At 63.1% G+C, this 14,936-nt stretch overlaps 2 protein-coding genes across 3 annotated transcripts in view; one reads left to right on the top strand and one right to left on the bottom strand.

The window, feature by feature from the left end:
• Positions 1-607: 607 nt before the first annotated feature.
• Positions 608-10,744, top strand: AKNA (AT-hook transcription factor). Its single transcript, XM_042779889.1, is given in 21 exon segments — positions 608-767; positions 1,061-1,851; positions 2,299-2,373; positions 2,866-3,013; positions 3,148-3,305; positions 3,697-3,756; positions 3,859-3,959; positions 4,044-4,254; positions 4,371-4,498; positions 4,585-4,758; positions 4,905-5,112; positions 5,208-5,314; positions 5,453-5,674; positions 5,823-6,008; positions 6,224-6,397; positions 6,537-6,640; positions 6,806-6,925; positions 7,051-7,152; positions 7,611-7,736; positions 7,964-8,123; positions 8,388-10,744. Coding segments are annotated over 21 exon segments (3,792 nt in total). The 3' UTR covers positions 8,665-10,744.
• STXBP1 (syntaxin binding protein 1) overlaps positions 10,417-14,936 on the bottom strand; it is a 20,176-nt gene continuing 15,656 nt past the window's right edge. Inside the window, exons 18-20 of one of the 2 annotated variants that reach the window (XM_033077337.1) lie at positions 14,065-14,219; positions 13,149-13,272; positions 12,031-12,098 (exon numbers count right to left, since the gene is read on the bottom strand). In XM_033077337.1, coding sequence (XP_032933228.1) covers positions 13,163-13,272; positions 14,065-14,219 — 265 coding nt within the window. In that variant the 3' untranslated portion in view covers positions 12,031-12,098; positions 13,149-13,162. Of the gene's footprint in view, positions 12,099-13,148; positions 13,273-14,064; positions 14,220-14,936 lie in introns of both variants that reach the window. The other variant, XM_033077338.1, reaches the window with a different exon arrangement.

Genomic DNA, 14,936 nt, shown 5'->3' with positions numbered 1-14,936 from the left:
CGTTTGGGGTTTTGGCATCCAGCGTTTCTCCAGCTGCTGATGGAAACCCCGGGTGGGGGTGAGGGGGGAGCTCATTCTCGGGGTCATCGGTGAAATTTGTGTGGCAGATCTCTGCTGTGATGCCTTTCACTGTCAGCCCCCACATCCAGAGGGGTCTTTGGGGTGCTCCTGCCTCCCCAGCACTGCAGGTGCTCCCCAGGGTGTGGCTGCTCGGCTGGGGTGACATCCACGGGGTGCCAGCATGGGCTGGGTGTTCAAACCTTTTGGGGTGGCCCTGAGGGGCTCCTTCCCCACAAGGAGAGATGTGGCAGCTCCAGCTTCGTGATGGGACACAGAGCGGGGGGTGTGATCCGAGAGTGTCCCCCCCTCATCGGGGGTTGCTTTTGTCCCCGGGATTTGGGGGACAGGGAGCACCCAGCCAGCGCGGGGGAACCAGCTCAAGCAGAGCCCAGCACGTCCCGCTGAGCATCCCTCCCTCTCCCCCGGCCCCCCCAGGACGCGGCGGCGATGCTGTGACCTACATTCGCGACAAGCAGGTCCCCAGCCCGCCGCCACCGCCGCCGGGCCATGAAGCGACACAAGTGACGGGGCCGGCGCGCCCGCGGCCATGGCCAGCCCGGCACCATGGCTGCGCTGGACACAAACACAGCTGACGCGCTGGCACGGCCGGGACGAGGAGGAGGAGGAGGAAGAAGACGACTTTGAAAGGCGGATGGACGAGGATGGGGTGATCGGCCTGGGGGAGGGTGCCAGGAGCCCCCCGTGGGGTGAGTCCTGCCCTCCCTCCTGCCCAAAAGGGGTGGTCCCGAATGTCCCACCGCTGCTGGAGCCAAGGGACACCGCCTGTGTCTGGGGTGGCGACAGCCCCGCCGTGCCGGTGTTTTGCAGGTGACAGCGAGGATCTGGAGGAGGGGTCCCCGGCACAGGAGGGGTCCCCGGCACAGGAGGGGCGCTGGCAGCCGCGGCAGGACTCGCCCGAGGAGCGGGGCAGCTCCGGGGGGGATGAGGGGCCCTGGGGGGCAGAGAGCGATGGGGAGCCCTACCCGAGCTGTCCTCTGAGGGCTGCTGGGGCTCGGCCTCCAGCGGCAGCCCCGAGGCGCTGAGGGGCGGCCGGGCTCTCTGCCAGCCCCGGGGCTGCAGCACGGAAGGAGGGGACACCTCAGGGCTGTCGGACAGCAGCCCTGGCCCTGCCAGCCCGTCCCGCCAGCACCGGGGCTGGGGCACGGCCGGGGACACATCGAGGGGCACAGGCAGGAATGGAGCCCGAGACGGAGCCTCCCTCTGCACCTCTCCCCCGATGACCCCAGCCCCGAGCGTGTCCCCGAGCCCCAGACAGGTGGCACAGGGGTGCCAGCCCCCGGCACTGCTGGCTCGGCACCCAGCGGGCACCCCCAGGGCGCTGGGGATCCCCCGGCACCCCAAGGGCACGGCAGATCCCGAGTGCCCAAGAAAGCAGCGCCCGCGGCCGTGCCCCCCAAGCCCGCCCGGCAGTCCCGGTCCCTGAGCCCCCGGAGGCGAACGGGTGGCAAGGGGACCAGAGATCCCTCGGGAACGGGCACCGAGGCCACCCAGTACGGCCGAGGGCGCCTCAACCACCCCCTGCCCGACCTCTCCAAGGTGGAGGCGCGGGTGAAGTTCGACCAGAGCTACCGCCCACCCCGGGGCCGGGTGCTGCCCGCCCGCCCCCACGGCCCCGGCCACCCCATCGGCTTCAAATCCCCGGCCGAAATCGTCCGGGAGGTGCTGCTGAGCAGCGGGGAGGGGGTGTCCCCGCAGCCCCCCAGCACGGCCGGGCTGCCGCAGGAGCTCAGGTCCCCCAGACAAGCCACGGCGCTGGTGCAGCAGCTCCAGGTAATGCCCGGCTCAGGCAGAGAGGCCGCGCTGGGAGGGTCTCCAGGGTGGGGGCAGCAGGGCGTGCTGGGGGTGTCACTGTCCCTGGGACACCGGTCGGGGTTTGGTGCTGCTCACCCCTCCATGGAGCTGGCGAGGAGGGAAGGAGCCGGGATGTGGGCAGCGCTCAGGCTGGGTACAGGATGCTCATGTCCCCCGGGATGGCGGTCACCCCCCCAAGCTTGTCACCCTCAGGGTGTTTGTCCCCCCGGGAGGAGAGGGGGGCTCTCCCCACGCAGAGCAGGGAGGGCCACGTCTGCACAGATGGGTCGGATGTTTTGGAGAGGGCATTTCTGCACTCCTCCCATGGGCCTTGCTGTCCCCACACAGGGCTGCCTCTCCCCTTTAGCACCCCTGGGGCATCCCCCGTGCCGGGGGCTGTCACCCACCGGTGTCCCCTCCCCGCAGGACGATTACCACAAGCTGCTGACCAAGTACGCCGAGGCTGAGAACACCATCGACCAGCTGCGCCTGGGCGCCAGGGTGGGTGGGGGCAGGATACCTGGGGGGTCCCCACTCTGCTCCCCCCCCGCCCTGAGGTTATTTGTTGTGTTTTCCTCCCTTGGCCCCCCTCCTCTTCCTCCTCCCGGGGAGCTGCGGTTGAGCAGTCCCAGCCCAGGGAGCAGGGCTGAGGCCACCGCAGAGGCCACAGCAGACTGGGGACACCGTCTCCCCTCCCCTGGCGGGGTGCCCTCCGTGCCAGGGTGGTGGCCGAGCCGGATTGTCCCCGGAATGGCAGGGCACCTCTCTCTGAGATGGCAGGCCCACGGGCGGAAGCGCGTCCCCGTGTCACCTCTGCCACCTCCCGCCCTGCACCACCGCGTGGGTGGGGAAACTGAGGCAGGGCTGTGCCAGCCGACCCCCGCACGCGTGTCCGCACCTTCACCCCACCCTCCTGTGCCCATCAGGTGCTGCAGGGCACGCTGGGTGGGTCGGCGTGCAGGCTGCCTGCCCAAACCCGCTCTCCCTACCCAGGTGAGCCTGTTCTCCGACCCGCCACAGCCCAGCCGCAGCCTCGCCATGGGCACCGTGGCCAGCGGGAGCCGAGTGATGACCTTCAGCATCCCGCAGGCACGGACTGCGGCTCTGGGCATGGCCACAGCCCCGGCCTCGCCAGCTACAGGTGTGTTGATCCATGTGCCTTGCCCAGCTCACCACCCCCCTGTTTCGGTTCTGGGGGGATTCTCCCCCACAGCGCCTTCCCCACGCCGGTGTCACCAGTGCTGCGGTGTCACTTGTCCTCGTGTTTTCTCGCAGCTGCAGCCCCCGGACCGTCAGAGCGGGGGGATTCACCCCAACCTCGGTCCCCTCCTCTGCCCGGGGGGTGCTGCCCCACCTGCCCCGGGCCGTGCTGCTGCCCCGGCCCCCGGCTCACCCGGGCACTGGCGGGGCAGAGCCGCAGGCTGCAGGCACAGGCAAGGATGGGGGGCTGCTGGAGGGGCTGGGGCGTGGAGAGATGGAAAGGGGAGCTGTAGAGGGGACAGCTGGGGGCTGAGGGGGGGCTGCATAGGGAAGTTTTTTTGGGGAGAGTGCTGGTGGGGACTGCCGGTGTGGGGCAGTGGGGAGGGGATTTGGGGGGGATTAGGCTGGGAAGGTGCTGCAGAGGGTGCTGGGGGCAACTCAAGAGGGGTCTGGGTGGGAGGGGTTGGGAGATGCTGCAGGAGGTGGCTGTGGGGAGGGGAAGTGTTGCGGGGTGCTGGGGAGGGGGCTGCAGTGGGGGATCGCGCTGGAGCAGTCTCTGGGGATGCTTCATACTGGGGGGGGTCTCGGGGGTGCGGAGGGGGCTCATCCCTACCATCCGGACAGGTGGAATCCTTCGAAAGCTGGATGCGTGCAGGGACTCCCTCACCTTCGGAACAGCTCCAGGTGTGTCAGCCCCTTCCCGGAGCCCAGCCGGGGGCGGGGCAGGACCACGGGGGGTGGCGGTGCCCAGGGGACAGGCTCGGACCCCGCACCCTTGTGCCGCAGAGGATGAGGATGCTGAAGGACGCACAGGATGCGCTGGAGCGGGAATACCTGCGGTGCCGGCAGCAGCTCCCGGAGGCTGCAGGGGGGTTTGATCCTGACCGGTACGTGCTCGATCCCCCTGCCACCCCCTCCCCAGAGCCCCCGGGGGTCGCTGTCCCCCCGCACTGATGGCTGGTGTCTTGCAGGGCAGTGGAAGGGGAGATTTACCGCCTGGGGCTGCGTCTGGAGGGGCTCAAGGAGCGGCTGGAGCCGGGGGGCAGGCAGCAGCCCGTCCCTCAGACCCTCCTTCAGCCCGTCCCTCAGCCTCCCCTGCAGACCCTCCTTCAACCCCCCCCGCAGCCCCGCTGCCCCCCAGCCCCGTCCCCACCGCCGGCCGACCACTCCCCGCACCCCGAGGTGAGCTGGGGGTGTGAATGTTCCCCGCACCCCGAGGTGAGCTGGGGGTGTGAATGTTCCCCACCTCCCTGCGTTTAGTGGGGGCTGCCTCTCTCAGCCCCTTTCGCTGTTCCCAGAGCCCTGCGCTGGTGGAGGGTCATCGGGGGACAGCAGGGGACACTGAGGGGGTGGCAGGGGGGCTGCCCTGGCCCCTCTGGCACAAGCAGCACCAAGTGGAGGAGGATTTCGGGGACCTGCTGGAGCAGTGAGTGCTGTCACAGCGGGGCAGGGGGGACACGGGCACGGAGCATGTCCCCAAACCCACCCGCTCCTGCCCGCGGGTCCCCCCAGGTACGAGCACTTCAAGTCCTTGCCGGAGTCGCTGAGCCTGGAGCGGCTGAGCCTGGCAGAGAGCGGGTCCCAGGAGGAGGTGGATGCACCCAGCACAGGGGACGGTGGCGCCAGCAGGGTCCCCAGCAGGACACGGTCACTCGAGGAGGGGCCCAGCCTCCAGACCTTGCCCCTGTAAGTGCTGTGAGAGGGCGAGTGCCCAGGCGGGGGTGAGCAGGAGGTTTGACATCGGGCTCCAGTTTTACCTCAGGGTTAACAGCCTCCATGGGAGAGCTGGACCAGACCTGCCCTATGATTCCTGCTCCATCCCCTCCCCACAGGCACCGCCCGCAGAGAAGAGCTGCGACGGTTCCCCCCAGAGGACCCCCAAACCTGGGGGAGACACGGGGCCACCCCTCCCCTGCCGCTGCTTGAGGAGCCTCCAGCCTCTGCCAAGCCCCCCTGCAGGTCCCTGCGCCACCACGGGTGCCCGTGTCCCTCGGCAGCAGTGGGACAGGCAGCACTGCCACCCCGCACGGGCCCCTCAAGGTGAGTCCTTGGGCTGCGGATCCCACCGGAGAGCACCCAGAGCTGCCGGGTGCTGGGCACTGATCCTGCTCTCTGTTCTCGCCCTGCCTCTGCAGGAGCAGCGCATCGTGTCCCCAGAGACCGACAGCGGCTTCGTGGGCTCGGAGGCCAGCAGGGTGTCCCCCCCCGTGCACACCCCCGAGCACCTTCCCCCCGGCCCGGGGTACGGCAGGAATTCGGCTCTGCCTGCGGGATTTGGAGGGTTGAAGAGGGCAGGGTTTGCGGGAGAGGCACTGAGGGCGTGGGGAGCAGGGTTCTGGCGGGGCTGGAGATGAGCAGGGGTGACCCATCCCTTCTCCAGGACTCCGGGCTCGCTGGGACCTTCCATCGCCATCCCCAACACCCTCCGTGCCCCACGGAAGAGAGAGACGGCCCCGCTTCCCTCCGAGACAGCCTGATCTACCGCCGGGGGGCACAGGGGGGTCCCGGCTGCCCCCCAGCAGCCCCTCCCAGGGCAGCTCCCCCCCTCGCTGGGCCGAGAGCGCGGGCAGCGAGGGGGGGCCGGACCCCGACGGCGATGGCAGTGAGTACACAGGCAAGGGAGAGAGAGCTGGGGTCCTGGCTCTGTGGCTCTGGTTTGTGGGGTTCCCGGAGCTCCCTGTGGTGCTGGTGTCCCCCTCCCTGGAGGAGGTGTGTCCCAGTCTCTGATCACTGTGCCTCCTCCTCCCCAGCTCACACGGACTCGGAGGTGGGAGACAGGAGCTGTGCCAGCGCCGGTGGCCACCCCTCAGCCATGGCCAGGAGCCCAACCAGCCCCCTGGCATCCCCCGAAACGCCATCCCCACCCTCCTGTCCCCCGACCTGCCGTCCCTGGAGCCGGCTCACTGTGACCTGCTGGGCTCCCGTCTGGAGCGCGAGTGAGTGGCTGTGTCCCCAGCGCCCCAAACCACGCCAGACCCCCCTGGGCCCCCCAAGGCACCCACTGGCACTGACGCCAGCCCAGCCCCAGGCTTGGTTCTGGGGGTGTCCAGCTGCTGGATGCCGCTGTGGAGGATCTGGGAGGGGTTTCTGGTGCACTGCTGGGTCCCTGCTGGGTGCAGCCCCCCTCACGGTGACATCTGTCCCGGGGCAGCCAGGCCATCCGGGCGCTGCAGGACGAGGTGTGGCGGCTGCGGCTGCGGCTGGAGGAGAGCCTGCGCCGCTCCCGCAGCTATCCCGAGGGAAAAGCCGCTCCCCGTGTCACCCAGGGCAGGACGCAGCCACTGACCAGCGGACCATTGTCCCCCCGGGACGCAGCACCCTCGGGGTAGGTGGCAGGGGGACGTGGGGGGCAGCGAGGGGACACCCCCAGGCTCAGCCTGTCCCCAGCTCGGCTGTGAGCAGGCTTGAGGGGACTGCCAGCCTGCTGCGTGGAGGTGGTGGCAGCGTTTCTGTCCCCTCTGCAGGGACCCGAGCCCCCCGGTGCGGGGCAGGGGGGCCCCCGGGGTCACAGCCCCGCGGAGGGAGAGGTCGGCGTCGCTGCCCCGGGACAGGCAGGAGCCAGACCTCGGTGAGTGGGACCCCCCCGGGGTGGGGACAGAGGGGACACGCTCCTCCCTGCACCCCACTTCCCCTCCCCAAGGGCAGCGGGATGTTCTGGGCTGCAGGACCGCGGAGACCAGGTCCTGGTGGTCCCTCGGACCCCGCAGTGCTCAGCCCGGGGTGCATCCTGCAGGTCTGGAGCTCGGTCCCCGCGGATCCCTCCCGCATCCCTGTCCTCCGCCGCAGCCTCCGAGTCCGAGCCGTGCCCCGCCGGGCCCCGGGCCCCCCCCGCCCTGCGGAAGCCCCTTGGGAAGCCCCCGGGGGCGGTGACATTTCGGGGACAGTACACAGGTGGGTGCTGCTGGCGGTCTGTGTGGGGCTGGAGGCGGCCACCCTCACCTTGGGGACGCTGGCCACGCTGACGCTGGGGTTTGGCAGGGACACGGTACGAGGGGGGCACGCCAAGGGCCACCCCGGCACCCCGAGAAGAGCCGGGCACCTCGGGGTGTCCCCGATGTCACAGGGACAGGATGGCATCAGGTGAGTGGGCCCCAGCCCCTTCCAGCCTTCCCTACCACCCCTAACAGTTGCTAATGACCTTAATTAATTAACTGGAGAGGCTTAGGGAGGGGACAGACAAACCCATTCCTCATGGCCTGAGGCTCTCCCCAGTGTCCCCCAAGGGAACCAACCTGGGCAGCTCTGGGCATGCTCTGACCTCGTGTGGGTCGTGCACAGGTCAAACCCCCTTGGCATCTGTTCTGTGTGGGCAGAATTTCCTGGGATTACCTGGAGTTCCTGGGATTCCCTGGGGTTCCTGGTGTCACCGGGAGCAGTGTCCCCTGTCCCAGGTGCCAGTGCAACCCACCTTTGCAGACCCCCTTTCCCTGCAGGGGAACCCCCCTCCCATCTCAGCAGCCCCCCCCAAACCACTCAGCTCTTCCCAGACATCCCTGGCTGGCTCTGCCGGGGACATTCCCGATTTCCTCTCTCCACAGCCGGGTTTGGGGGAGGTGATGCCCCCCGGCAGCCCCAGCACAGCACCCCCAGGAGAACGTCCTGCCCCACCTGCCGGGCACCCTCGGGCCCCTCTGCGCCGGGCAGCAGGGACAGAGCCACGCACGGTGGGTGACAAGGGTGACACAGCTCCTCCCTGCCCGGGGCTGGTGCTGGGACAAGGAACAACCTCAGCCCCCTGACAGTGCTTGGGGTCTGCTCCCACCCGGCAGTGGCTGCCCAGAGTGGCACAGGGGCTGATGTCACCTGCGGATACCCAACCCCCTGGGGGCACCCAACCCCCCTGGGGACACCCAACCCCCCTGGGCTCATCTACCCACCTTGCTCCCCGCAGCAGAGCGTGGCCCTGGTGGCTCCTGTCGCCCAGGTCCCCACGCTGGAGCCGAGAAGCCGGAGCAGCCTGGAATTTGGTACTTGGCAGCCACCCCGGCTGCCACCACTGCCACCGTCTGCCTGGCACCCGTCCCCCTCGTGCCTTACGTGCCCTCCATGCTGTAAGGATGCCCTGGGGCTGGGAGGGGTGTCAGCATCTCCCAGGGGTGCAGGGGCAGGGACTGTCCCCATCCCAGGGATCCTCTGGTTTGCCCATGGCTGTGGGGTGAAAGGGCCACCAGCTCCTCAGAGGGTGGGCATGGAGGAGATGGGGGAGACGGATGGAGATAAGGGGGAGTGGGGACACAGAGCCCTGGGAGGGCACAGAGCCCTGGGGGGACACAGCCAGCGAGCAGCACTGAGCCCCTGTCCCTTCTCCTTCCCAGCTACTGCTCCCCAGCAGTTCCTACCTCAGCCCCAGCCCTGGCCGGGGTTCCCCTCGGTGTCACTGCGAAGTCCCGGCGGGCAGAGCGTCCCCCCCGGCCCCAGGGCCACCACAGCTGCCTGAGCCTGGACCTGGAGGAGCTGGAGGAGCTGAACTGGTCACTGAGCCGGGCTGTGGAGGCTGCCCAGAGCGTGAGGCTGACCACGACCCGCATGAGCCGGGCACTGGCCGCAGAGCTGGGCCGGGCACGGGGCCCACGGGGCTCCTGCCTCTTCTGAGGACCTGCTGGCACCTCCAAACCCTGCAGGTGTCACCTCCAAACCCTGCAGGTGTCACCCCTAAACCCTGCAGCTGGCACCCCTAAACCCTCCTGCTGGCGCCTCCAAGCCCTCCCTGCCATCAGGAGCAGGAGGAGGGGCAGCATGGCCCCCTCAGCATCCCTTTGGGGTGCTCCCTGCCAAATCTGGGGGCAGCAGGGCTGGAGGTGTTCCCCTTCCTGCTCTCCCTGCACATCTTGTCTGTCTGTCTGTCCGTTTTCAGGACCCCCCAAGCTGCAGGAGGGGGAAGGTGAGGGCAGAAGTCTCCAGCATCTGCAGCACCATCCCCTGGGACTAAGGGGATCCCTGTGTCCCCCCAGGATGGGCAGTGCCACCCCACCCTGAGCACTTCTGGGGCTGCTCTGACCTGCTGTGGGTCGAGCCCCCTTGGCAGCTGTATTTACCTCTGTGCCTGTGAGGGCAGAAATCCCCGGGATTCCCTGGGATTCCCTATTCCACCCCTTTCCAGGGGCTGTGTTCTGTGCCCTCTGCCCTTGGACTTGAACCCACCAGGATCCTCCCTGGGGAAACTTTTTTTTTTCCTGTGTTTTTTATGTGAATTTTTTTAGCTAGTAAGCAGCTAAATCACTCTTTTGAGTGATTGATGATCTATAATGTGTGTGTGTGATATATGTGTATCTGTAAATGGATATATCTAGGTGCAGGCATATCTATATTTAGTTGTATGTCTGTATCTATAGAGACATGAATAGTTCTGTCTATGTACAGATCTCTATCTGATTCTATAGATATATCTTTCTACAGATACATATATATAAATATTCTGGTTTGCATTTCCAGCACAACCCTTAGGGCATTTGTGGGGTTTTTCTGGTCCTCCCTGGATCCCAGGCAGAAAATGAAGGATTTGAGGTTTTTCCCCTGGGATGCTCAGGGAATCTGGGCTGGTAGAGAAGGCACCTGCTGAGACCAAAGCAGGTGTGGGGTGTGGAGCCCTGCTCCTCCCAGCTGGGTTTCTAAGGAGTTAATGCCTCTTTTTTAGGGAAAAGGATGTGCTTGGGGCAGCTTTTCCTGGGATGGCTCCAGCCAAACCCCCAGCACCTCAGCCTGTGCTTATCTGTAGGACCTACCTGAAGTGCCAGTGTCAAATGTATTTATTTTTGCTTTTATTTGTTGTACAAATCTCCACATTTGGAGGGGGGATCAGTGAGTGACTCAGCTCTGGAGCCTTCCAAGCTCCCCCTGAGCCTGATCCTGCCATGAGCCCACGGGTTGGGAATGGGGCTGTCCCCTCCTCCTTTTTGGGGGAAGAGGGCTGAGTTTGGGGGATTTTAAAGAAGTTTAGGAGATTTTAAAGAGGTTTGATATGTCTGTGGTTGCCTCTGCTCCTGCCCATGCCCCAAGCTGGAAGCTGTGAGCCCCCCAGCCCAGCCAGGGCGTGATGGGAGCACGTGGAAAGTGTGGTTAATTATCCCAAATGCAGTAGCCAGGACCAAATTATTTTTTTTCCCTTATCCCCCATTTTTTAACGCCCAGCAGAAGCACTGGGGTGGTGTTTTGTACGAAGAAATCACCTATTTTTGAAGGAAATAAATGCGGTTGGACGACTCGTGTGGATTTTCCTTCCCAAAGCCACTCCTGGGGGGTTTGGCATCACCACACCAGGAGCCCTCCCTTGGGGGTTGGAGGGAATATTTTCCCATGCCTGTTCCCTTTTCCTGGCCCTGAGGGAGCAGCACAGCACAGCCCCAGTTGCACTAGGGATGGAGATCGCTTTTATTTAGTCACTCGAGTGCTTTAGTACAGAAGAACAGATATACAGAGATGATACATGTTTGTGCTTCAACACCTTCAAACATTTAGATTCCAGTAATTTCAAGGTAAACAAGTTCCAAGACAGACTAGATTATTTTTTTTTAAGTTTTCCTTTTTGATAAATTATTTTTTATATAAATAACTGTAACAGAAAAAATAATAATAATAATAATGTCCAACATACAAGATCCTGAAGCATTTGCATTGCTAAACCAAGGAGGAACAGAAACGGGCTGGGAGACCAAAGGGGAACCAACAAATATCAGTGCAATGATACAGCCTTTGCCCTAAAAATATATATTTAACTTTATGGGCAAGGAGCAGACAGGAAGGGGAGGGAAAGGGGGGGGCTAACCACCAACGAGGCAAGAAAGAGCAATTTCAGGGAAGGAAAAGGGGGGTCACAGCCTCAGGGGGAAGAGAACAAAAACCATAGACCCCAAAATATTGCAGTGCATCTAATGCAAGGGAAAGGGGGCATCCAGGGTGTCAAATAAAAACCCAACTAAAATCAGAGGTTTTGGGGAAATCACTATACACCAAGCTCGTAAGAACGTCACAAGACACAGTCATAATATACACAGAGTCCAGAGGGTCTGGGGGGCCTGGAGCGTTTGGGGGCCCCAGAGGGATTTTTGGGGATGGCCAGAGGGATTTTGGGGAGGGCCCAGAGGGATTTTGGGGGGGGCTCAGGGTGACGGCACGCTCAGAAAACGCTTCACCACGGGACGACACGAGCGGAGCTGGGCACGGGCACCGAGCTTCCGTGGGGATGGATGGAGAGGTATCCATGGAGAGAGAGCACAGAGATATATATATATATATAAAATAGCTTTTTATTTATATATATATATATATTTCTGAAGGAATTCCCAGGGAGAGGCGGGGCTGCAGCAAGGCCGTGGCAAGCAGCTGGGCCCCAGCTCCCAGTTCTGACCGGTTTGGTCCCTTTACACACGGGAATTACCACGGTGTGAAGCGTCCTGGCTGCACCCCCACACCACCCCCATCCCAAACTTCCCATCCAGATGTTGGCATGCACATCTGGCAGGAGCACCCACCACCCCAAAAGCCATGGGACAGATGGTGGCACCCGCGCTGAGCAGTGGCTTGAGCGGTGTGGGGCGTCCATCCATCTGTCCTCCCATCCACACGAGACCCCAGTGAGGAGCATTCCCCAAAAAATTGAGTTTTTCTGTCATTTTCCCCACCATATTCACTAGCAATGGGCAGATGGTTTACTCAGCAATGAGCTCCTGGGCGCTTCCCACAGCTGCAGCTACAAATATATAGATTTTTTTTCTTTTTCTCTTAAACACAATGCATCCATTTTCTTATATATATATATATTATTTTTTTTTGGCTGTTATCCCATCCCTGTGGATAAAATGAGATGGGGGAGGCGCTGGGAGGGGAGAGGGGGGGGGTCAACACAAGAACAAGAGAGAAGCTGGAGCCACTGGGTGCAGGGTGGCACCCGGGGCCGGGCGCCCGGCGGGGACGTGGGTCGGCATCGAGTGGTGACAGCGTTTCCTTTTAACTGCTGCTCTCTTCCTCTGTTTTATTGAGTTTCTTCAGCGTGTCCAGCAGTTTCTGTGGGGTGAGGATGTGCGTGGACCCTGTGGGAGCAGAGGAGAAGGGGTGCAGGGGATCAGTGATGGTTTTGGGAGCCTGTGCCCTGTCCCCGCTGTCCTGGGTCCCCCTTACCTGGCGGCGCCGGCCCCGCGCCGCTGGAAATGCTTGCGGGGAAATGCAGTCTGTGGGGACAGGGAGGGAGCTGTGGGGGCATGGAGAACGGAAGAGGACAGAGGAGGAGGAATGGAGGCGAGGGATGGAGCTGGAGGGAGGTGCTGGTGCAGGGGGTTGTGGCACTGGGGTCACTGCAGCACCCACGGGGCATGCAGGAGGCACTGGTGGGGTGCAGGGGTGACAGCCGACGTGGAAGGACCTGCCCCAGGTCCCCCAACCTGCACAGAGCATCCTGGGGACACAGAGGTGGCTGGAAGGGCTGGGAGTGGACAAGGAAAAAAAGCTCTCATCTGCTGCCCCTCGCTCAGGGGGGCCCCAGCACGGTGCCAGTGGGGCTCCCACCATGCTGCCCACACTGGCTCAGCCCCACAGCCCCCCAGCACTGGCAGGTCAATGTTTCACTGACAGGTGAAAGCAGCAGGAGCTGAGCCCAGAGCAGGGTTTGGGGTCTGCAATGTCAGGAGGCTCCTGCCTATCCAGAGCAAACCTGAGCTGAGTGGGATCCCAGAGCACCCCAGAGCTGGGGGTCCCAGCAGTGCCCAGGCCCTGAGGATGCACCAGGATGCAGGGCTGGGGTCTCCACTGCTGCCCCTCTCCCCCAGCCCTGCTCTGCTCCCAGGGCAGAATCCAGGAGCTCTGTGCCCCTGCCCGGCGCTGGGACACCTCTGTGGGGCAGGCAGGACCCAGACCCCTGTGGCCCTGGCCAGGGGGAACTCATGGCATGAAGGAGCTGGCCAGGGACATGGCTGAGGGATTGACTGGATGCTTTTCCACCTGCTCGGAGGAACCGCAAGCATTTTCTAATCGGAGAACCCCACAAAACCCCAAAAACAATGATGTAAAAAAAGGAGGAACAGAAGAATCAAAGAAAACCCTTCGGGGAAGAAGAGTTTCTTTTTCATTAGTAAGCTGGCCTTTACTTGGTTTCTTTGGCTCACTCCATTGCTGGAGCCTGATCCTCAAATGATACCCTAGTGGAGTCCCTGAAGTCGGGGTGCCTCAGGTCCATGAGAAATTTGGTGGGAGTGAGAATGTGAGTAGAACCTGCAGGAGAACAGAGCGGGGCTGAGGGCTGTGCAGAGGCTCCCCACGCCACCACCACCACCAGCAGCTGCTTTTGGGGGCAGGAAGAGGAAGGAGGCAGCTGGAGCCCGGAGCGTGGGAGGCGCATGCAGGGGATGGAGCCTGGCGAGAGGCGGCATGAGATGGGGTGACAGGCAGCGTGCAGCTGGGTGACAGGGACACAGCTGGGCCAGCAGGAGGTGGTGGAGCCTGGCATGCTGCTCCCAAGGAGCAGAAGAGATGCTGGGGACAGGCTCCACCAGGCACCCAGGGCATCAGAGGAGATGGCAGCCTGTACACTGTGTGTATTCAAGCTGCTCTTCCCACAGGAATTTTAGGGACCTAACAGCTCCTTGCTAACACCGGGCAGAGCTTCCACGGTGTCCTCTGTGCCTGACTCACAGCTCCCCTGGAGCACAGATGGGAGCTGACCTCTCCATGACCTGTGCAACTGAAAAGCCTGGCTCCTGTTTGCACCCCTCTTTATTTTGCACCTTTCTTCCTGTAATGACCCCAAAACCGAGGAGCAATCCGAGCAGCCAAACCTCCTCCCCTCTCACCCAACCAGCCAGGAGCCATGAAAAAATGGAAGCAGAAACGAGGATGTTTGGAGTGACAAACCCAGATGGGGAAGGTGCGGGGACACACGGGGGTGCCAACAGGAAACCTTTCCGCAGAGTTCCAGCTCCCGCAGTCGTCTGGAGCCGGGGATTTGCGGATGGAGCGTGGGATGAGCAGCCAGCGGGAGGGGCCAGCCCCGGGGCCACCACTCACCTATTAGCACCTCCCACTTGCCGCTGGCTTGTGTCACCTCGTAGGCGCAGCGCATCTCGTTCATGCTCACCCCGCCCAGGATGAAGATGATGAGGCGGGGGCCGCTCCGGTACTCGCCGGGGGCCTTGTTCTTGTGCCAGTGGCCGTAGCGGGCACTGAGGAGAGGAAGAGGAGGGTGAAGGACGGCCACGAGGCACCACATCTCAATTCAATCACACAGACACTGCTGCTACAGCAGGCAAGTCCAGTGCTCCAGCCACGAGCACTGTGTGCTGTTACAGGGAGGGAAACTGAGGCACAGGATCCCCAGAGGGACTCTGAGGCACCAGGAGTGCAGAGAGAAAATGAGGAATGGGATCCCTAAAGGGAAACTGAGGCACAGGATGCCATGGGGAAAACAGAGGCCATGGGACGCATGAAGGAAAGATGAGGCATAGAGTGCCTAAAGGAAAAATGAGGCATGGGATTGCTGAGGGAAATGGAGGGCACAGGATGCCTGGAGGGAAACTGAGCATGGGATACCTCAAGGGAAACTGAGGCACAGGATGCCTGGAGGGAAACTGAGGCACCAGGAGTCCAGAGGGAATGTGAGGAATGGGATTCCTAAAGGAAAACTGAGGCATGGGATTCCTACAGGGGAGCAGAAGTACAGGATGCCTGGAGGGAAACTGAGGCATGGGATACCTCGAGGGAAACTAAGGAATGGAATGCCTGAAAGGAAATAAAGACATGGGATTCCTAAAGGGAAATGGAAACACAGGATATCCATAGGGAAAGAGAAATGGAGATACAGGGTGCCTGAAGGGAAAGTGAGGCACAGGATGCCTGAAGGAAACTGAGACAAGGGGTTCCTGAAGGGATACAGAGGCACA

The sequence above is a fragment of the Catharus ustulatus genome, chromosome 21, assembly GCF_009819885.2.
Source record: "Catharus ustulatus isolate bCatUst1 chromosome 21, bCatUst1.pri.v2, whole genome shotgun sequence".
Lineage (NCBI taxonomy): Eukaryota > Metazoa > Chordata > Aves > Passeriformes > Turdidae > Catharus > Catharus ustulatus.
The sequence above is the reverse complement of the archived record's forward strand: the minus strand, read 5'-3'. Positions and strand labels throughout refer to the sequence as shown.